Genomic DNA, 23,856 nt, shown 5'->3' with positions numbered 1-23,856 from the left:
CAGATATGCCGGACAAATTACGGTGACCAAATGGTAAAACTTCGACTTCCAACATTATTAAATGAATTGGCTCTGCATCATAACATAGATATATTATCCATATCTCTTAAGGAGCTGCGCGCAATGTTCATGCAAACTTGAAGGTTTCTTATACTCATGCCTTGTCATTCTTTTTTTTGTGCGTGTGTTTTTATGCTTACTTGCTGGTACTTTTATGTTGTTTTTAGTCCGATTGCATTTTATTTATACTGCTCATTTCTACACTGCAGTTGCACCCTGACATGTGTTTACGCAGTGTATGTACCTGCGTATGTTTACTAGTGTTGTTTGTGGTCGATGCGGACCATGCAGTTATCCTTGTTTTTGCAACACAGTGTAGTGTTGTTCTTTTGACGGTGCTGTTTGCCATGCATTGGGGCGCAGGCCCTGTCAAGTCTTTATTGGCTTTTGCCTGTGCTCCAAACATCGTTGAGATGTTGAATAAATCAAATTGAATTGAATTGAAGCCCAACCGTGTGTGTGCACACACTCTGCAACGCTGTCGGAAGATGGCGAGCTCTTGTTTCGGGTCGTTAAGAAAGAACTGTTAAGGCCAACCTCTATGTAGTGAAATACTGATGAAAGCGGGGCGAATGGCTTCTCCACCGTCAGTGTTGTGAGAACAGCCTTTTGTCGATGATGTGCTTGAGAAGAGCCCGCCTCTTAGCAGCAGAAGACCGACAACGAAGTGGCGAACAAAGCCATCAGAGTGGAAGAAAGCAGGTGTTCACCGCAACTCTGTCCCAGCTGGAGGGAGAGAGTGAGCGAGGAAGAACCTCTTTATTTTTCACAGCTGGGTTTTAGGGCAGAGGGACAGCCGACGCCCAATATGGCTTCGGGGACTGCAAGTACTTATGCGATGGGAGTTTCCTGAACCACCAGGTCCGAGCTCCCCAATACCAGTTTCCAGTGTTGGGGGTTGGGGTAGCGGGGAAACGGCTCACGTGGACACTCGCAGAGTCAAAGAAAGTGGGTATCCCATTTGTTGCAGTGCGGTCAGTGTGGTCTAGGAAATTTGTGCGGGCGTGCGTGCATGTGTGAGCGTGGTTCTTGGGGAAGAAGTGCGTTTTTAGGAGGCGCCACATGTTGGCTGCAGCGTGCCCCAACGATGGGTACGGTGGAGGATAGCGGCTGCGGAGAAGTCGGTAGTTATGGGCGACGTTGCTATATGTCAGAGGTTCGCACTGAGAAGCTGTTATACACCACGGTTGGGCAGAAAGGAAGGGCCTGTATGGGTGGTCAATGCTCAGGCCTAGATCCACTGGGTCAGGTTTTATTTAGTGGCTCTACTAGAGCCTGATGGTGGGCTGCCTCATTACCGCCTATGCCAGTGTGGGCCAGGGTCCACAGCGGTGGTACGGATTGGGTTGGGGGCTTCTTCTATAAGATGTATATGTGGGAGCCAGCGTTTGCTGCCGGACAACCAGCACAGGAGCATTCGTGTCCATTTTTGTGGATGCGAAGGGGAAAAAATGACGCTACCCTAAAAACAGAAGTGCCAAACTATCGTCTGCTGTTAGTTGGCCAGAAGCCCACACCCAAAGCTCAGAGAGGAAGAAGAAAGCCACGATTTGCTGCAGTCTCAACGTTCCCTTGGCCACTTCTGGCGGCATCAAATGCCAGCCACCGAAAATTCAGCTCGGGTGGATAGCCGCTGGCTGAAAAGGCGTTTTGTTCGCCACTTCTTCGCTGCACGGAGGTTGGCCTTTATGCAGCACACCGAAATGGGGGTGGGGAAGCTGTGATATAGACAGAGCCCACCCTATCGTAGAGCGGGTGAAAATTTCCGAGAAGTATTTCTTGTTCATCGTCCTCGTCGTCATCCCATTGTGGCCTCTCCATCTGGGTGACGATTTCTCCTCACTAGCATGGCAAGTGTCATTGTGCGTGGGACCTGTGGCAGAGTGTGGTATCCTGCGTCAGTCATCAACGTCTCGTGACTAGTGCCTACTGGAACGCATGCTGAACCTTTTGCAGACCGACACAAGCAAGTAGACATGCCCTTATTGGGAAGTCTTGATGCTTCACCATTCATACGCATGCGAACACGCACACTGAGTGTATGCTTGAAAAGGCTGGTCGAATTAAGTGCCGAGTTGTTGGGGGATGCCTCATTTGAAATCAGCAATGTGGAGACTGGACCATGTTGGGCTGTGGGACATGTGGTGGCACATCACGGTTTAACAAGTGCACTTACTTGCACACTTTGTGCATTAATGTGTGCTCCCTTATGTGTTGACTCTCCTGTTGTTTAAAACTGCATATTTCAAAGCTAGAAAAGGAAAAATTTCCAGTTGGTCATCACGGAACAGCTGTTTGCTTTGCTGTGACCCTAATTTATCAGAAAAGTTATTAAAAAAAAGGTTTTGTTTTTTCGGCACTTCTCACGAAAGCAGTGGTAGTCAGGTACAGTAGCATTGGATAGCCACGGGTCATTCGGCGTGGTTTTAATTCTGTGGATATCGAGCACTTAACACAAAAGAAGTTGCTTTTGCAGCTGGTGTAGCAACATTTAGTTGAAAAGTGACTGCTTTGGTCTTGTCAAAATTTGCACAGGTGAAAACTGTAAACCGTCGGTGACGAAGGAATGTGGTGGCCATGTAATTCTGGAACTGTATTTTTGAAACTCGAAGTTCTGTGGAGAATGATCTTGCAAGTGTCTTGAAGACAACAAATAATAATCAAGTGCTACACTGATTTCACCTGTATTTGCCATTGCTGGCTAGTTGTAAGCACTGTCTCAGCACCGTACCAGATAGAATTGTTGAATGTGCAGGCCATGTATCAAGTTTTTCTGGTCAATTCGCATGCTTTTTTTTTTTTTTGGTATTAAAAGAAGGTTCAGAAGTGCTGCCTTCCTCATACCGTCTTTGCCCTGTGAGTTGCTGACATTGTCCCTGATGGCACTGGCAAGTAGTCAGGGCCAAATTTAACGGATTGCTAGCATGTGTCCAGACACAAAATTCTGAGGACAACTTATAACGTATAGAATGTGAAAACGCTATTGAGAGATTCCTTAACATGTTTTCTCGATTCTGTAATCATCATCATCATCACCACCACCATTTCCTCTTTGTGTCTTTTCTTCTCCCAGTGTTTGCAGTGCTCACACATTATTTGTTGGGACAGTGCCATATGATTGCAGGATTCAGTGAATGTCGCTGCAGTTTCATATTTAGCAAACCAGACATTTTGCAGAGACACACTTGGTTATCTGTTTAATTGCTACTTCTGTAATTAACATGCCCAAATTACTTATGTAAGCCTCAGAGCATATCTCACAAATTTCCACTGGCATTCTGGACACCCTGGGTTCAATATAATCCCAACCAGACAAAAATTCTCAAGGAATTTTTTTTTTTGAACTCAATTACTTTCCTTTGTGAAAGCTTCTCCGAGGAATTGAGTGCCAACCTGAGAATCCTTTCATCTGTTTTTCATGTTGTTCTCTTAGAGGTCAGTCATTTTTCATTTTTAGCCCACCGGTCAGCCATGCTTAGAGCCCCTAGCTTTCCGCAATTCCGCGAAAAATCACGGAATTAAAGTGTTTTCGCGGAATTAACAAAAAACGTTTAAAGTGTGGCGCTACGTCCCCAAAACGATATATTCGGTGAAATGGGGAAAGTGGTATTTTCTATTAGCAATACCAAAATGGTTTTTATTAATTGTCTGCAACATTTTCACCGTTGAAAATTTAAATTTGCAACTGCGTATTCCTACCTTATCAAATAATAAAAGTGGCTAGGTGGCGCAGCCTCCACCCAAATCAAGGGGCTTAGCCATAGCCACAGAAAGAGAACATTGCACACGACAAGGCCAGTCAGATTGAAAACAAATGAAGGGTGCAATGAGTGAAGCGGCTATCAAGGCGCTAGTATACTTGGAGAACTCCGACACTTGGAAGTTCTTGAAGAGTGTGAGGTGCTTGGATCCCCAGCAAGTTGCGTATCTCTCAGAGAAGAGATCAGAGTTTGGGGCCGTTCGTGGATTTACAGCCCTAGCTGCTGAATGGCAAGTCTTGAGGTCTTGGGCAGACTTCAGGTACTGAAATCTGCCCAAGACGTCAAGTTTAGTGACTGGGACTTGGCACAATTTCTTTCTAAACAAGAAAAGCCAGGTGAAGATTTTGATGTCCTGGCTTTCTGGGCTGGGATGGAACACCTGGCTCCAACACTTTCTTCCACTGCCCTTAAATACCTGTCGGTGCCAATCAACTCTGTTAATGCAGAAAAGTCATTCAGTCGCTATGGTGACATCGTGCCTCACAAGCGCCATTCTCTTGGTGAAGAAAGCACAAAGCATCACCAGAGGCTCAGCCACAACAACTTCCTTCAGTTGTAAATAAAATCTAGCATGTTAGTGAGGTGTCTAATAAATGAACTGTTACAAGTACCTTATGCGGTTTCAATGTTGTCGCGGAATTTTGCAGATTCCCCTATCTAGAATCGCAGAATTTGAAATGTTCCACCGCAAAAAGTAAGGGGCCCTAGCCATGCTGTGGGCTATTTCTAGGCCACGACGACGCCCGATTTTTTACCTACTGCATTTACTCAAGCTTTCGCATCTGAGAGTTACTAGTAATAAACAAGGAAAAAAAATCAAAATTTTGAAGTGCGTCATATCACGAAAACACTCTGCGACCGGGTGTGATGCCATTGCGGTAGTTGCTGGGGTCGCCGTAGTTGGTTTATTGGGTTTTTGTTTTTCTACATGCTACACATAATGAAACCGTAGGCGTTTGGTAAACAGTGAAATATTTGATTACGTGGGTCAAACTTGACAGTGGAGCCACAAATGGGAGCTACTTCCCGTTTACCAACTTGTATTACTAGAGTTACTTTGCTAACTTTCCATTTCACTTCATTGGAAGTGCAACAGCTTTACAAAAGTTTGCTGGTTCCTGGCATGACTACCACAGATGGTGCTTTATCTGGTTCGTTTTCAGAAGTACATCATGGCACGCTCCAGAACAGTGCAAATAAGTTACCAATATTTGCAGGAGTGTTGTGAGCTGGGCTAGTTGGTTCTGTTCCATGACGGGTAATTGTTTGTGTCTTTCCCTTTTCCTGTGTTTGTGCAGTTTTCGCGCTGTTACCCAGCATGTACCAATATTTTAGGTGCAGCATTTAGACTACAGGTGCCAATAGAAGGTGAAGTTCTGGTTGATTGAAACTGTTTAACGGAAGGTATTCATTTTATCAGCCGTTTTACCAAGCCCCAGTCAATTCCCCTCCTGTGGTACCGGGTACTGTACGCGTGCACGTATGTGTGTCTCAAGTGGAGCACATACAACTGGACTGTCCGTCTCGACATATGTGAACACCATACACATCAGCTGCCTGGTGCTGCCGAGTCAGCTGATGCGAATGTTCTGTGGATGCCAAAGCACCTCCAGGGATTAAAACTCCCATGGCTTCACAGGATAGGCATCAGCTTAATAGCTTTTAGCAAAAAAAATGGTAACAGAGGAGACCCTTTGTGTGCAGCACTATAGCCATGCCGTTCCTGAAGAAGCCGTGATTGCGAAGCTTTTGGAGCCTCTTTACAAAGGAGAGCGAAATTCATGGTAATGCTGGCTGAAGTAACAGCAAGATAAAAGTGGACAGCCCTCCGGAGCCGTCGCTGAAGTCACTGGTTCCAGTGAGAACTAGCTTCATACAGCTTGCAAGTCGGGCCCCCCCACCCCCTCCTGACCCCTGTACGCTTGTACGCTCCCCTTGTGTTCTGGCGTGTTTCCCAGACTCCTGAAAGCCAGAAGAAAATGTTGTGTGCCGCGATAGCTTGTTGTGGCAGTGTAAGGGAGTCTACAGGGAAAAGGCAGTAGTAGCTTTCAATCCTATGCTCGAACACCTGGCACCATCTACTGTGCTTTCTGGTTAGTTGACGCACATGCGCTGCGAATCTCCGAGTTGTGAAATATCTGGCGTAATAATAAAAACACATTTCTCTTAATTTTCAACTTTAAAAGTTTGCAGCTCTGTTAAGAGTTACTGTTAACTGTGTAGAAAGACAGAGCATGTTCGCACCAAAAGAACTTTACGGGCAGTCACCACAGTGGGGTGTAGTTGAGGTGTTTCTGATTTTCAATGTGAATCCCAAATAAACTCTTCAGCACAGTGCAGCACAGTAAAATGCAGCACTGAGTGCGACCTGAGAACATGGCAGTACGGTTTTACGATTTTTTTTTTTAGATTTTTCATTCACGGTGAATTTTGCTACCACTGTATTATGTTTTGTTTTTGAATAAGATAAAAGTTACTGCATGGTTAGCATTCAAACTTTATTATGTCATATTTTATATTATAAGCTGCTTTTTAGAGGGTGACTAGCAACTGGTGAAGGGGTGTCAGCCCGTGTTGACGTAAAACAGAGTTCTGTGTCACTCAGAGAATTTATCAAAAAGACTCGGGGAAAACCTGGACAACTCAGGGAACTTGAAAATATCAACTTTGTAGACACCCTGGCCGTATATTATCCACTCTTCTTCTATTACCCTTAAAAAAAGAAGTTCCAATTTACTACAAGTTACAAGGACTTTATGTAGCAATAATAAATCTTAAGATTAAAAAAAACAGAACTAGATCGACTCTCACAAAACTTCGAAAGCCAGAGTTCTCCCATAAGTGGGTTCTGCCTATTTTTTGTTAGTATTTTGGTCAAGAAAATTTAGCTTACGTATGTGGGCAAGGAAAATCTCAACAAGTTAGGAAATTCGAAAAGAGTCATCTCAGAGACACCCGGGTACAAACCCCCACGCAAAAAGTTTATAGTGAAGCAAGCGTCCGTTATAACAGAATCATTTGAAAATTTTTTGCATAGCTTGAGCGTAAATGGAAATTTTTACCTGCGCTAATAGTTGAGCTAACTCAAATTTGAGAGGAATCTTCCAATGTCGAATACCTAAGCTTTCGCAAAGGAAGAAGTGGAGGGCATGAAATGCAACCTGATGATGTAAACGAACCTGTCTGAACTGTGTTGTTAGAGTGGCTGCCCTGGATAGGTAGGGGCCACAGGTGTGACCACTTAAAAAACTTAATTCCAATGTAAACGAGGGGGACACCAGGTTACACTCCTGACAAGGCAGACATAGAAATAGTGGAGTATAGATTCATTACTGAAACCATAGTAGCAAAGAATTAAGTGGATGCGATTCCTCAGTCCAGGAGCTCGGGTGATGACTTGGCGGTCTCTGCCGTGGAGACCAGTAGTTGCTGATGTCCAGGTTAGTGCTGCTTTTCAGGTTCATCTGCAGCTCGAGGAGGGTAAAAAAGGAGAGGGAAGAGGTGGGATGGTTGGGTTGTCAGCACACCGGATAACTATATGGACATGGCTGCCTGGTTCAAAGAAATCTCGCAGGCGTATAGTGTTGGACATCTGCGGTGCATCCAAAATAGGAAAGGAAAAGCGCTCATCTGGATACTATGGGTAGTCTCCTCGTCCCAAACTACCCAAACAATATCCCGGATCCTGTTTGGATAGTTCGGGATGAGAAGACAGAAGGGCTCGTTGAGGGGCATTGAGACGATTAGTGAAAGAAAAGCACCGATGCCGCATGATGTCGCCAAAACAGTATGGGGGCCAAAATTCTGCCAAATCAGGATCGATCAAACGGATGCTTTACATTCTTCAATACATTGCCATAAATTTCCCTGCTACTACTTTGTACGTGCAAGTAAAGAATGGTGTTACATTGCGTCACCATGGCTAGCACACTTGCTGGCTGCATTCCATGAGCTAACGCAACACCTTTTTCTTTCAAATAAAACTTAAATGTATGCACATTAATACACAGTGCTTTTGCATGGCTAAATAACACATAGCTTAGTGGCTTAACCTGCAGCTGCTACACTTGTTTCCCATGAATGTGTTCTTTCACAATTTTTGCCTTTGTAGACTTCATCAATACGTACCGCCGGTTGGCCAGCATGCCACAATGGTATACAAGAACCATGCAGGCTGCACAAAATGTACGGTTGTATGCTACAAACTGTGGATGCATGCTGAAGCTATCAGGTTAGTTTCAATGAATGTTTCAGTCCTTAAATCGGACAGTGAAGAAACAAACAGGGGATGGGGGAGGCAGGGCGGCATCCTCCGTTAGTTTTGCAGTCACAACAACAGTGAAACTAACATCAAGAACCCAGTGTAAACAACCACGAAAAGGTGAAGTGATTTTATTGCGTACCCTCGCTTATTGCGTCCTGGCTCCACAGATCCTAGCCTGCCACAACAAAATAGTGGAGTACAGGAGAAATGAACATCAGCTTCAAGTGGGCATTTCTGAAGGAATCAAACCCAAGTACAAACGATGGAATGTTTCACGAAGTTAGTAATGCAACCTTGTTATGCCCTGTTCCTTTTCAAGTTGGTAATTGCCTGGCATGCGTCGGAGTGCGAGGGCCTTTTGGACGTGATATATTCTCAAGGTAATTAGCTGCTGCCCTTAAGCCAGCTGTATGCCATTTTTGGCGTCCAGCTTTCTCGCACTGCTTCGGTGCTCCGCAAACTAGACTACTTAGTCAAAAGGCTCTTTTGTGGGGCAACCTCCTTGCACCACTGCCACAACATCTGGCAATAACAAACAAGGAATGAATTATGCAGAGCCCTTGAAGTTTGTGCGGATTTGGGTCCCACTATTTTAACGCAAGAAAATGTCGAAGTGGGGAGTGCTAGAAAAGACAAGTACTCGTACCAAGCCAATTTAGAACAAATTTAACAAGAGTTTCACGCAGAACCTTGTGCACTTTGAAAGGATGAACCAAACACAACAACCAAACTGCGGCTAAAGAAAGCCACAACTTCGTGAGTGTTAAACAGTAAGAAATTTAAGTTTATGTAAGCAGCTATAACATTGACTAAAGTTTATTTCTTCTCAGATAGGATAACGATTTCTCGTTGTCTAAGCACACTATGATTGCGCAGACTTGGACTGTTCCTACCTTGACAAAGCATTGAATGAGGCAACAAGTGACGTGGTTCCTGCACATATGTCACGACACTGTAGCGATTCCCCCAGCATCAATTTAGCTTACATATTGCACAAACATTGGCTCGCTGCAGACAGACAATGTTCTGAAGCAACCCTGCGAACGAGCAAGCAAGGGGCACTTGGACAGAAACATGAGCATACCGATATCCACAGCATCGCATGCACCTCTGGTCCAGCAGCTGATCGGTGCAGCTTCAGGAATTCTCGCGTTGCCGCCTCGCCAAGTTTGCTGAGGCAAGCCGGCAAGCATGGAGCCAGCAAGCCAGAAAAGTGACGTCACCAGGAGCTGTCACGTGACATTATGATTTCGGAGTTCCAAACGGTGGCGAAAATGCTCTCCCTGCCCAGGCCACCCAGACCATCTTCACGTCAGTCCCAAAACCCGTGACGCGATACACACGCCAGAGCAGCGTGTGCCAACTGCAGCGAGGGCGTTGGCCGTGTCACAGGAGCCCTCACGTCGGCAGTTTGAGGCCAGAGGAGCAGATGGTGTCATGCTGATGCCGATTACAACAGGGTCTCCGTTTTGAGCTTTCTCAAGTGCCGAAAGATTGAAATGCATTTAAAATCTGTTATGCTGAACGGTTACTTTTAAAACTTCTTGGGAGATATCTCCATGTAAAAATTCCCCCGCATTTCCCCGAGGGGGAGAATGTGAAAGTGCGAATGCACGGTTGTCGGCCCGCTTGCGGCGCTTGCGCTCGGCCCCCGCAGCCCACCGCCTCGCCGCCTTCTCTTCCATCTCTTCCATCGGGTTTGTAGTATCACGTGTACACCACGCAGTTATCAAGCCGCTATAACGCCGCTGAGTCGCCAACGCATGCCGCTGACGACGTAGTTTGAATGCGTTAAAGATATAAGGCGCGTTACTCACACTGATATCAGCGTGGCTTCCGTGGCTTAGTCGGTAGCGCGTCGCGCTGCGGCCGCAAAGTCCTCGGATCGAAACCTGGCGCCGGATGCTATTTCTTTTTTAAATGTAGAGGAGCACTGCGGACGCCGCCGACGCCGCCGGCGGTGGATGGTTTGGGGTCGCTTATAAAGAGCATTCGCTCTTAAAACGGAAGCCTTTTACATACCTAGTTATCTCAGCTTTGAAATTTGGTGCCAGCACTCCTTTAAGTCTTTCCATATCAGGTCTTGAGAGTAGAAATTGATACTCGCACCCATTAACAACTAAGCTGTCGATCTAAGAGCTTTGACCTTTGTATGTCATTTTGGCTTTTATTCATTCATCGTAAAGTTGTCTCTTTTAATCAAAGCCGTGTGTTTGAACTGCTTTTCCTTTAATAATATCACTTTTCAGACAGGAGTGATTTGTTTATAACAGACACAGCAGTGCCCCTATCAATTCATGCCCTGATGTCGTGGCCATTAACTTTTAAAGTTACGAAAAGATTTATTGTGGTAAGGTAGACAGCCTAAATTTTTGTCACCGGGTGGAACTGAACAACCTCAATTATTATTTTTTTCCGGATTGCTTAGGCAATACTATGTACTTCGACTTGACGCGCCCATCCGGGGTAATATTGTCACTGTAGTGGGGACGCAAGGCTTATGATGCCATGCCCTCTGTACGAATTTCTTTGTGTACCTTAAGGCACTTCAGAAGTTACAGACCTTTGTGACGCTTCCCCAGTTTCGAAACTGAAACTTTGCGTACCTTACTTTGACTTTTACGAGATAATGGATGGATAACTTCAAACTATATATTTGTACATGCTCGCTATTTATGATGTAGAAACATAGGAGGTCTCGCGTGCAGTTTGTTACCTTGGGACCTCCTCTAGTATACCTGCATTATGTAATCGCACATCATTGTGTTTTTGAAACAAACTCTGAAACTTTGTTTGTCGAGCAAACCCCATGTTACTCCACAACAAAAACAAGCCAGGTACACATGCAGTCAAAAACAAAGCAAAGGCTGACGGCGGTCCGGCACAGTATGGTGGCAGGAAATTTGAATTGCATTGGGTGGTACCAGTGAGCGGATAACGGCGCTGCCGCCCATTATGGCGAATCACTGCTCTCCACTTCTGACCGCTTGCACATTGAGTGGAACGGCTTAGATTTTTCACAAGGTGTATGGAAGAATAGCTATTGAAGGCATTGAAGTCTGCCTACTTTGCAAGGAAGAAAACAGTCAGCAAAGTTGGAGTAAGAGGCGAGGTACTAAATTACCAAATACTGACACCCTACGAAATGTGGAAGCTACCTAGAGTCCAGGAGGCCTACAAAAGCACTGAACATTTTATTTCTTCTCGTGAGACTAATTGTTACAGAATGGACTTGGTAACAATCAGAGCCACACAGAGAGGGCTTTACCTTTTCGAAATTTCTGCCTCCCCATTTTTCCGTGCCGTGGAATGTGTAAAAATAAAATGTTGTCATACTCATTTGGAGCATGTTACCATTGTCGGAAAGAACCATTCTCATGTTTCGCCGCTTTCAAGCTCGCTGTCACTGCAGTCCAGCATAGAGCACCTGACCAGGACAACATGGAAAGAAATGCTTTTCTTGTTGTTTTGGTTCCCCGACTAGCTTAATTTCTCAGTTCCTGCTACATAAGCTCGCTCAACACAGACATAAATTGGTGCTGATTATCCAGTGAAGTTTGTTTTTGCTACTATTTATAAACATATCAAAAATGGAAGCAAATCACATTGAGAAATGGGGGAGAAGCCATGACAGCTGCCTGCTTTATCTTTTTCCTTTATAGTTTGCATTCACTTCAATACATCTTGCAAACATCGCTGGGAAGCTGGCATCAGTTTGGCTAACATGTTTTTCCGTTCTCCGAATGCGTTCTAGCCGTCTTAAATTTATCTGTAAAAGGAGCACAAGCACCGAACATCAACTGTTGCTTGCAAACAGAAGGCACAATTGCAGTGGGATATTATTACATAACAGACAATATCACATTGCGATTGTGTCCAAATCCATGCACTGCCATTGTGTCCCATGTCCAAATGCATGCACTGTGTGCATGTCTATTGGTATTACATAACAGACATACAAATTCTTGTTGTAGACATACACACAGTACACATACATACAATACATACAATGCCTACATACAATGTAGACATACATACAATATAGACATACACACAGCGCATGCATTTGCAGGACCATAAATGGTGAAATATCGCAAACCCTTTTAAACAAGCTTGTGTTTCTTGCTCCGGTCTGGAGAGCTGCAGCTTATGTTCAACTCTATAAGCTAGCGGGGCAGCCCTGGTGACAACCCAGTTGTGACCAACACAAGGTGCTACTGCCTGCCACTGCTCGCACCCACAACCCCACTTTCTGCGCTAGCGAGGGGCAATTGTCAGCCAGCTATTGGGGCCACGATGTGACAGGGAAGGAGAAAATTTTCGCTCGGAGCCAGGTTTTGTTCCACGATAAAATCAGACTCTGATAAAATCAAACATAATTGGCCCTCTTCCATAGCCCCCAAACTCTTGGCATGGTCGGTGCGCCGCAACAACCGCCACAGAGACCTTGCCCTCCTCCAGTCACGTTGGGCAAGTGTCCACACACCCGTGGTGGTGCTCCTTCCGCTCGTGCGCCTGCCGCTCGAGGAGGTGCGCGAAGGCCTCGGGGCAGAAGCGGCAGCGGAAGAGCCTCTGGCCCGTGTGGCTGCGCACGTGGATCTTCAGATGGCTCGGCCATGGTGCTACGTAGCTGCACCACTGACACTGCAGCTGCCTCTGGTCACCCACGGAGGCAGAAGGGGGGGAGGAAGGGCCTGCAATGGGGAGAGACGGGAAACACTGAGAGCCCGTCCTGCAGCAAACATGGAAGCAGGGCAGCAGCAATGAGGTAGAACGGAAAGGAGAAAGAACAAACATGAAGAGTGGAGGGAACGTCTTCGTTGGTGCCAGGTGAGCTGCCCTGATGAGCCTCAACACTGCCCAGCAACAGAGATGAGCCCTCCACTTGCTTGATGGCTCGAAGATCTGTTGCTCAATAGGCTTCAGAAGCTTCAGTATCTCAGCTTGCCCTGGTATGGTACATACGGGGCTTTCGCACTAGAGATACCTCATGTGACAGCACACTTTGGCAAGATTCCGTCCATTGTGGGTGCTAGCCTGCCGCTTCCTGCACACACCCAGAGCCATCTACCTGTTCGCTTCGATTACACCTTCAATTGTGAGCAACTGCTAGAAGCGCTCTGCTGTTTGACTTCCGTACCCTCCAGATGGAATAGCAGGTTTTTACATGCACAGCCTGGCTTTGAGCCACAGTAGTGCCAAGGCTCTTTAAAGACCAATGATGTTTCTCGACTGTTGTTCTCTTGGCTCAATCATATGCATTGCCTTCAAAAATAAAGGTGGTGTGGTATTCTTTAGGTCAGTTTAACAACGGGACGCCGCACATCAACACGGTCCGTTAACGTTCTGCAACGCACGGGAAGTGCCTGGCTTGTACCTATCTCGAAATGAAATATCGACACGCTTTGCCCTGAAAAATGCTAAGCTCACACCTACACAGAAATTTTAATAACTCTCTTTTTTTTTTTTAACCCGCATTGCTGGGGTCGCAGAGCCATCAGCCACTACACAGACGCCCAATATGACCAGCCCCTTTTTAAGCGGTTCCCATCGCCTCATGGTGGCTGCTTCTGCCCCAGACTGCATGCCGTGCTTCCACGGACACACATCCCATTAAAAAAAAGAAAACACAGTTGCGAAGACTTGGAACCAACAGCGTGTGGTGCAGCCGAAAGAACCACAGTTGCTGTACTGCCACTGCTAAGCTCATCACCTCGGCACTGTTCACCATGTTCGGTGTCGATAACACGCGCAGCTATCAGGTCATCTGACAGACTGAGATGACAGACAGTAGCAGGAAAAGAAAAAGAAAAAACAGCTGTCGCCTTCCTGCACACTGCTTCTCAACAGGAAATGATATGCAGTAGGATTAGGTTAAAACAGTCATGGTTCTCTATCTGCTACCCCTCAGAGTTGCCTCTTACAAGAGGCAATACATGCTTTAATAGCAACATGAGGAAAAAGGGGCAAAAACAAGCAATGACGCGTCTTTGTACTATGATGGAAATTTTGGGTTGGTTAATGACCCAACAGTTTAAAACCTGAGTAGAAATATTGTAATCAATTGGTTACAGGTTGACTTGACTGCTTTTTAGAAATCACTGCGCAATGCAAGAGAGGTGAGCCTGCAATGATGACCAAAGAAAGTTGACCCACATTCACAACCAAAGGACGTTCACATGAAATCGCCACCGCACACAACCTGGCATGTTCACTCGGTATTTCTTGCCCTCACGTGACTTCTAACAATGAGGAGGTGACCTATTTGTCGCCAATGTACATTCGAATAAACATACGAATATATTCTTCAGGTGACACATAGTTAAGATGGGCACGTGCTTTTTTCCACGCATCATCATGCCAAAGTATGCAGGCTTAATTTCCTTGCAAAAATTATAACTTTCACCAGCACACAATCTTCCCTACGAAGTAAGTGTATACGAGTACCAAGGGAACAACACACGATAAGCCACGTACACTTGGGAAACAGAAGAAATGCAGGTGCCAGGTGTCACTTTAAACCAGCCTGTTCCACCGTACACTTCAACGTGGCAATTTTTACAGTATAGTGTGCATGTTCATGGATGTCAGACACAGAGGCTTGGCAGGCTCCCATAGCGGCAGCTTACGCTTCCACAAACAACAATAGTGCATGAGCTGATGTTTACTACACAAGAACGGAACAAATTTTTATGCTAACGGAAGCGGCATCGACCCCCAAATTTACTTCTTATAGATTGCTCACTTCAGGATCTGTATGTTTATGCATGAGGTAGCAGCACAGCTGAGATGTCTTTTGGAGAGGCAAGCCAGCTGAAGTTCAATGCATTTGAGTCATTGCGTATGTGACACATGTCACATAACATGAATATATGAAGGTGCAAATGGAGGACTTGAGAAATCTCTTGGGAGATGGGGGGGAGGGGGAACAACTGAGCAACGATGGCACTGTGCCGGCTATAGAGAGCCAGATTGCATCCATTTCTTTTTGCAGGCATTTCATTTGAGAAAAGAAAACACCTGTGGACATTGAGGTACTTCTTTGGTAATTCATAGTATACATAGAATACCAAGTCCACTAGAAACATTCAGAGAGTGAAAGGACAAGACAAAGCGATGAGTGGTGGCTTTGCGTGTTTTTGATACAATATGGTGTCGCATGGCAGAGCAATCGGCGACAGTTCTCTGCGAGGATAAGCCAACCTCAGCAAACAGCACTGACTGCTACTATGTACTACTGCTACACAGGTACACAATGATGCCAACAGCCCTTGAAGCTTATATTTCCCATTAAGTGAATGTGTCAAGGAGATGGAAACAAACCATACAAGAACGGGGAGGAGATATGACTCCTGATGTATACAACCAGTGCTTGGTATAACCAGAGTCTTTCAATGCTTTACTGGTCAGAAAACTCCTCCGTAACTCAATGGGAGAGCTTGATATGCTGCGTTTGGCCGCCGCCTGGTGGCGCACCATCTCACTGAGATCACTCCTCAGGCGGCGTTCCGCTGGCTCAAATGGCGGAGGCGCGGCGAGGTGTGTTTGTTTTGTGCGGGATAAAGATTTAACGTGCATCTTGCGCTGTTGTGATGCGACTTAAGTAGTGCAACGACGATGTCGAACATGTGTTGCGTCCCATGATGTCATTCCTTGTACAACGATACAACAGAAAATGTTTCCTTGTTCTGTTTACCGAGCGAAGGGGAGCTGCGTGAGAAATGGAGGCGCGCCATTCCAAGGCAAGAAACTGAAGATTTCAGCTTCGATTATCAGTCTGTGACTGTGTGGGAATGAAAAAAGCAATGTACCCTTTTGAGAGCATCCTGGAACTAGAATTGTACAAGGCTACCTTAAAGCCGGATTTTTGTCACATCAGTCAGGTAGTAGCGGTGCTTCATTACCTGTTTGCAAACTTGTATTACCTTGCGCTAAGGCTCGCATGTAAAAAAAGCTTTGGGACGACCGTGTGCTTTCACGTTTCATATTTCCGCTAATTATCCCTCAAGGTTTGTTTTGTTTGTTTTGTAACCACGCGTGGCCGCTTCCGGTTTTCTTATCTGGCGTTTCCACCGGAGCACCCGTTTGCTCTTGTTGTCGTACGTGCCGTCGGGCAACATTGTTTGATATGTAAAGGGTGTCACCTTGTCGCCAACTTGATTTTTTGTTTCTTCGACAATGTTCTCGGTCCTGTTTCCATGGATCTTAAATTTTTGTTCCGAGAGTAATGCATGCATAGCAAACGCCGCGCAACTCACGTTATCGATGTTTATCTGTGCACGTCACACTGCGGACTGCTTTTTCGACGTTTGTGTTTCATTCTAGTCTTTTGTGGAGCAGGAGGTTGATTAATAAACTTTGTTCAGAAAAGATTTGCGTCGTTCTTGGCTACGTTGCAATATTCTGTTTCCTCGGTGTTTTTACTCTGGACCACGCTCTTTTGTCTCCCGTCGTAATATTGAATTTTTTTTTTTATGCGTTGATAAAATCAGTGTTATTGTTATTTTTTTGCTTCTTTTTTTTTTGCAGGGATTGCAAAGCATGGAAGCGGAAAGACACACGGTGCAACATATATCCCTTCGTGTTTTGATTCTTTGCGTTTCTGCAGCGCTTTTAGATGTTCTCAATTATGTGCCAACTCATCGAAACAACTATCTCTTTTAGCGTTCTGTGCATTCTAGAGCAAACAACGGGTTCATTAATAGCGTAGTCTGAACGACGCGTACTTGGATTCTTTCAGTTTTTTTTATTGTATTATCGATAGACCCGCAGCTGTCCGTGACTACAGAGCCAACGTATATGTGGTATTTACAACTTTTGCTTTAAGAAATAAGCAATAGAGATTTAAAAATCTGTAAACACGACGGCGCAGCGCTTGTGCCAGAAGACGCAGAAGCCGTTGCCGTTCCCGGCCAAAGTCTACGGTAATTTACTTGGACAAATAAAACCGCATTGTAGGCAGGTAATATAACCAATGACTGGACTATTCATCGCTAACTACAACGAAAAAAAGCACACCTAATCAGCGCGAAGACACCAGAAGCAGCGAGCGTTTGCACGCCAAGAGGCATCCAATATACCACACATGCGGCGGCTGGATGCCCTTGGTGCGGCGGTGGCGCCTGTAGTGGAGCCCACGGTCCCTATATGAAACGAGCGCCGAAGTTTCGTGACCAGTAAAGTATTGAAGGACTCTGGTATGACTAACATGCCCCCCCCCTCCCCCAGCGCTACTCCTCTTTTTTTTCCCTTATGGTTAGCACTTGTTTCTGCAATTCATTTGCAAAAGGGTAGAAACAAACTTCCGTAGGTAGGTATTTGGCTGCCAATTCACGTCTCTGTGTTTCTTTATTTCTCAATGTTTCTAGCTGCCCCTTCATATTATCTTTACAAGAAGCACACGGCCAAGCAGTGGACATCAGTTTGTGCCTACTAAATGAAGGCACCATCACGGTGGGGTCATGTCTACAGAGTTCCCTCACTCTCTGGATGTTTCTAGCTGCCCCTTAAAAGTATCTGTACAAGCAGCACACAGGTCCAGCACGGGACGTCAACTGCTGCTTACCGACAGAAGGCACCATCATGGAGGGAAATTACACGAGCGATGTATCCATGCACTGCATGCATATGAAGTTTCCACCACCTTGCCTGTATCCTTCTGCAGAACGGTGGTGTGCGTTCAAGTAGGCACTATGTGCTGGTGGGCCATCCCCCATCATGAGATGCTCGAGACCAACACAGGACGCCGCTGTCTGCCACAGTTCCCACCCACAATCACACTTCCCGCACTGGCACGGAGCAATAGTCACTTGGCTGGCAAGGCGACAATGTTACGACAAACGTGGAAATCTTCGCTTGGGCTAAGACGTCATTGTAGAACGGAACAGACTCTCTCCCTGAGCTCCCTACCTCTTGGCGTGCTACACAACCATTCTCTATAATGATCCACAAATAGGGGCTCACTTCCCTCTGACCTCGTTGGAGTGAGTGTCTGCGCGCACACACGCGGCTGGGTCCTTCCCGTCCCGCTGCACTACTGGCGGTCGCTGTGCTCCTTCTCCTCGTGCTTCTTCTGCTGGGGGCGGTACTTGAAGGTCTGGGGGCAGAAGCGGCAGCGGAAGGGCCTCTCCCCCGTGTGGCAGAGCAAGTGGGTGTCCAGGCTGTTATTGTGGGCGAAGGCCGCCGGGCACAGGCTGCAACGGTAGGGACGCTCGCCCGTGTGCGTGCGCCGGTGAACGTCCAGGTGGTCCTTTCGCACGAAGGCCTTGCCGCAGTGGCTGCACTTGTAGGGGCGCTCGCCCGTGTGCGTGCGCCTGTGGCTCTCCAGCTTGCTCAAGGCCGGCGTCATGTAGCTGCACTGCGGACAGCTAAACATCCAACGAACTGGCGGGAGGCCGCCCCTGCGGCCTCCTGGGAAAGGAAGGGAGGAGGAGCCTGCAACAAGAAGGGAGCGGGAAAACCTGAGAGCCTTTCCTTTGGCAAATGAGGCATCAGTGCATTAACAGCAAGGTGGAAAAACCAACATAACAGAGGAAACAGCGTCTGTGATGGTGCCAAACGAGCCCCTCTGCTAGGCCTAACGTGCACGGGCATTGCCTAGCAATGCACAGGAGCCCTCGTCTTTCTTGCTGGCTTTGCAGTCTTTCACTCAAGAGGATTTTAAAATTCCAAAATCATGCTTTTTTCTTTTTTTTTTGAGAACGGCACATTTAGTGCTAGCACTAAACTTATTCCAAATATCACTCCTTCCGCTGAAAGCTGCAAAGTTCACGCCTACCCAAAAATTCTGCAGGTTTTCTTGCCACACCATGGGTGTCCCAAAATGCAACCTTTGCCAAGTGGCCATTCAATTCGACAGGCTCTTTCTGAGCAAGTTCATATCACCTCATAGAGCTGTTCCTGCCTCAACCTCTATTGCCGACTTCTGTACAACACCTGTCAAACAACAACAAAAAACAGCTTAGAAGACTTGGAAACAGCAGTTGTGACGTAACCGAAGCCAGCATTGCTGCTCTACTAGTTCCACTAGACTGAGAATCTCGGCAGTGTTCACCAAGTTGGGCGTAGATAACATGTCCAGCCATCAGGTTATCCGACAGCCTGAGATGACAGCGAGTAGCAGGAAAGAAAAACAAAACCTGTCATCTCCCTGTGCACTGCTTTTCGACTGCAAAGCATGCAATACAATGAAGTTAAAACAGTAATTTTTGCAACATGATTGACACTGCGGTTTGATTATTAACACAAATGTTTAAAACCTGAAAAATGAATACCATATTCACTCAGTAATAGGTTGACTGCAATTTTTCGAAGGTACACAGAAAGCAAAGAAGTCAGCCCGCTGTCATGACCAAAAAAAGTGAGCCCACAGTTGCAACTAAGAGCGGCCAGCATGAACTTGTCACCCCACAACCTGGCATATTCAGATGGTATTTTATTTTTGCACAACTGTTAGCAATGACGAATGGCCTACTTGAGGGCGATGTATATTTGAATAACACAGGCATACATTAACTAGGGCAGACGCCTTTTTTCACACGTGGCCACGCCGTAGCATGTAGGCATAATTTCCTTGCTGCTGCAAAAGAGACAACTTTCAACAGCGCACAATCTTCCCACCGAAGTAAGTGCATACAGTTGTCGTGGGAACAACACATGGTACATCACGTGAAAAACTCGGAAGAGAATGCATGTGCCTGATGTCACTTTTGAACCAGCCCGTTCCACAGTGAACCTCAATGTATGCAATTTCCCAGTTTTGCGTGCACATCTATGCATGTCAGACAGGGAGGCTTGGCAGGTTCCAAGCATGACAGCTCGCACCTCTATAAACCAGAAGGATGCGAGACCACAGCTTTACTATAAAAATGCAACAATGCCTGAAGAAGCTGGATAGACACACAAATTTACTTCTTCAGGAGTGATTTATTGATTGATTATGAGGCTTAACGCGCCGACGCTACCCAGGTGACGAGGTGCGCCGTAGTGGAGTGCTCGAGATTAATTTTGACTACTTGGGGATCTTTGACATGAGCTGAAATCTCGAACACACGAACGTTTTCGCTTTTCACCTCCATCATAAAAGTGACCGCCAGGGCCGGGAATCAAACCCGGGTACTTGGGCTCAGCAGCACAATGTCTTAGCCACCGAGCTCTGGAGTGCTCGCTTAAGTAACTGCACATTTTTGCAAATAATGTAAAGGCGCAACTCAGACATCTTTTGGAGAAGCAACCCGGATGAAGTTCAGTGCATTCAAGTCATTGCACTTGTGATGCAGACGTTGTGCAACATGACGATATGGAGATTTCAATGAAATCTTTGGGTAGGAAACAACTGTTCACAGCAATGACCGCACTGTGTCTAGGCGGCACCTACAAAGAGCTACTTTGCCTCCTTTACTCTTTTCAGGCATGAAACACTCGCGGCCATTGAGTTTCTTGTTTGGTAATTCATTGTAGATAGAATTTCAAAAGTGAACTAGAAACATTCAGGGAGTGGGAGAACAAGACAAAGCGATGAGTGGTGGCTTTGCATGCCTCTGATACGATATGGCGTCACTTAGGCAGAGCAAGCGGCGACAGTTCTATGCAAGCATAAGCCTGCATCAGCAAACAACACTGACTGCTATCACTACCCCTACACAGAGACACAGTGATGCCAACTGCCCGTGAAGCTTATTTTTGCCATGATGTGAATGCATCAACGAGATGGACGCACACTGTACTGAAAATTGGGAGGGGGGGAAGGAAACATGACACTCAAAGTATACAATCCGTGCTTGGTAACACTATCATGCTACCCAGCCCTCCTCCTCTTCCTTTTTTTCATTATGGTCGCACTTGTTCCTGCAACACATTTGCGAAAGGTAGAACCAAACTTGAGTGGGCAGTTGGCCATCACTTTATTAGTACTCTGCATTTACTTACTTTCGCAATTTCACTAGCTGCCCCCCAAAAGCTATATGTATAAAGAGCTCACGGGACGAGCAACAGACATCAGCTGCTGTTTCCGAACAGAAGGCATTATCGCAGTGGTAAATTATGTGAGCAGCATGCATGCGTATGTTGCTCATGCGTATCTGTTTGCATGTGCAAGAATAGGGACGCATTGTGGGTGCCCCTTTCCAAGAGGACTGTCGCCCCTGTGGACGCGCAGGCGGTCAACCACGCTGTTCTTCTGCACGAACGCCATGCCGCAGTGGCTGCACTGGAAGGAGCGATGCCTGTGTGTGTGCACTAGCGCTTTTTCGATTGCCCGATGTTGGAGTTCCATAGCTGCACTGCTGACAGCGCAACAGCCGACAATCCGGGGGAGGGCCGTGCTGCACCCTGTGGCCTTTCGGAGAAAGGGAAGGACCTGCAACAGGATGGGAAACATCCAGCTGATGGACAGTGTGGCCGTTTTTTTCTCGAAGGCAGGTGAGGTTAAAAAGGGGCCATGATGAAAAAATGCAAGTTGGTTTCATTCGAAACATGTCTATGCCAAAATTTTAATCTCCCACTCAATCATGAGTTTTGTGACATCAGTAACGACATATTTAGGGAAAGTGCCTAAATGAAAGGTTAGTAAATTGACTAAGGCTGCTAGAAATGATAAAACATCTTTTTTGATTCTTTTTTTACCACGTGCCTTCCCGGATGGTGCGATAACACCGCTTGATGACCGCTGTATGCACTTGTTTCTAACCTGGCTTGTACCTGAATTTTTTTTGTTACCGTTCACAGTAATCGAACCGTAAGAAATTGGGTATGCTCGACAAATATGTTCACATAAGTGGCGACCCTTTAAGCTATGGGCCATTAGATAGACTACCAGATGGTATATATGTCGCTACACAATGGCAAACACTGGACAAATTGTTGCCACAATGTAAGATTACGTATCATATCAAGAAAACTCTGTTTCACAGACGAATCGCATTCTCGGTAGACCACCCAAGTGCTTCATCTAAACATGTCCACTTAGATGGCTAAGCACACCAGACTATAGCAAGATGACAACCACAGCATCTCCAGGTGGGAAATGAAAGGCACTGAACACGGATGACCAACAACAGGAAACAGCAGAGCAGTTTGCAACAAACCAGCAACCAGCTCAAGCACCAATGAAGACTGCAACAATGGCATAAGCAGCATTTAACGTTGAAACCAAATGTTGCTGGAACCGTCACTTGTAACCCAACAACTACGTTTCTAGCACGGCCTTCTTTCTATGTTGAACAGATGACACAATCATTGTTAGCAAATGGTATGGCTAAGCTCAGACACTTGGTAGAACTCGAGGTGACTATGGGAACGAGACGATTTGACTGCTTGGTGCGTAATGAACTCGAAGATCATGACCACGTCAGAATGCAGACGGTAAGCCTCTTCAGCCCTGCCTTCTCGTCCCAGTAGCTCGCTGACTCTCGACACTGATGCCTGCAAATACGAAGAATGACATACCAAGCCGCTTCAGTTTTGCAAAGTCCCAAAGCTTATTCTACAAGCGGCTGTGTGAGCCAAGGGTGCATTCACGACTGTAACAAGCAGCTCGACGCCGGATTTGCGTTGCGTGCTTCAGTCTCTCGGAGCTTGACTGTCAACTGATTCATCGCGACACCCGAAGGGATAGCCCGGTTACGGAGAGCACGGTAGCTTTTTCGCGCTGCTAGCTCGGAAATGACGGTGGAGGGATCAGGTCACAACAGATAGGTCATTCATTGTTCTTGTTTCGATCTTACCAGCAGCTCGCTGCTGGCAGTTCCGTTTGCGCGGTCGGGTTGACAAGTGCGTATTTCGCAATCCAGGCGTTACAAATGAACCGTGTTCGACGTTTCCTAAATAAGACTTATTTTTAGGCAAGAGGTAAGAACGCTTGCGACAAAAACAACGCATGCAAGTCACGGCGATTTGGATGCTTATTACAGGGTGTCAGTCTCGCTCTACTAGCGTGAACACCAACGTGCAAAATAAAAAACGCGAAACTAGCAAATTCTTTGGGCTCACCGACACCTGGGCCAAACCATCGCCTCCTGGAGGCGATGGCCAAACACTTACAAACTGCGTTGACCAGTGCATCATACGCCTGTCACTTTTGCGTTACCGGATGAGCAGAACGTTCGCCACGTACACCGCCGCGAGCGAAAACGACTAAATCGGTACGCGTGCAGAACGCTATCAAACCGCTCTCCGCTATCTTCGTTGTTTTGTCGTTGTGTGAGTCAATGAAACATAGCTAAGTGAAACACCCATGGCAGGCGGCGGCCGCGTAAGATTCTCACAGTGTGCACGCTTCTCCACTGCTAAGCTGCGCGAGAACACGAATTTTGTTCCCCTGGGTACTTGACCCGCGATTGGGAGCTAGTTGTCACTCTATAATTGCACGTAACTCTACGAGATGTCAAACACTGTCAAAATGATCCGGCGGGATCAGAACAAAACAAACGACTGGGCGCCGCCATTGTTGATGCCATCTTGGTACGTCTTTTCTAATAATTTTCATTAAAAAAACTGAACAAAAGCTAGCTCGTTATAATATCATTAGCTCTCTTTTTAGAACACGTTTCACAGAAAAATAACTGATACTGAAGCACGACAACTGCAGTTCCAGGTAAGACAAATACCATTTCTTGTTCAACTTACCAGTGTCATTGTAATGGCTTACGCTTCGAAACCGGTTATTATTCTGTAGATGCTCGTTCTAATTAGACAGCATATTGTTAGACAGCATATTGACAGCATTACCTAATGCACTTTTTTTGGTTTGCAGAGTTTTTTTTTTACTTCCAA

The 23,856-nt window shown here is 46.2% G+C and overlaps 3 protein-coding genes across 3 annotated transcripts in view; 1 reads left to right on the top strand and 2 right to left on the bottom strand.

Moving 5' to 3' along the window:
• The window catches only part of LOC144179892 (uncharacterized), a 69,469-nt gene that overhangs the window by 7,159 nt on the left and 38,454 nt on the right, over window positions 1–23,856 (top strand). The window lies entirely within an intron of this gene.
• LOC144179197 (zinc finger protein 784-like) lies at window positions 11,279–17,752 on the bottom strand. The gene is made up of 2 exons (XM_077707461.1): window positions 17,651–17,752; window positions 11,279–12,779 (listed from the first exon to the last, which is right to left on the bottom strand). The coding sequence occupies exons 1-2, from the start codon at window positions 17,667–17,669 to the stop codon at window positions 12,547–12,549; spliced, it is 252 nt and encodes an 83-aa protein (XP_077563587.1). The 5' UTR covers window positions 17,670–17,752; the 3' UTR covers window positions 11,279–12,546.
• On the bottom strand, window positions 17,940–19,407 carry LOC144179194 (uncharacterized). Its single transcript, XM_077707459.1, has one exon. The coding sequence runs from the start codon at window positions 18,458–18,460 to the stop codon at window positions 18,119–18,121; it is 342 nt and encodes a 113-aa protein (XP_077563585.1). The 5' UTR covers window positions 18,461–19,407; the 3' UTR covers window positions 17,940–18,118.

Source organism: Haemaphysalis longicornis, unplaced genomic scaffold (assembly GCF_048455015.1).
Source record: "Haemaphysalis longicornis isolate Haplotype H1 unplaced genomic scaffold, Haemaphysalis longicornis Haplotype H1 scaffold_4, whole genome shotgun sequence".
Taxonomy (NCBI): domain Eukaryota; kingdom Metazoa; phylum Arthropoda; class Arachnida; order Ixodida; family Ixodidae; genus Haemaphysalis; species Haemaphysalis longicornis.
This window is presented reverse-complemented; position numbering and strand designations above follow the sequence as displayed.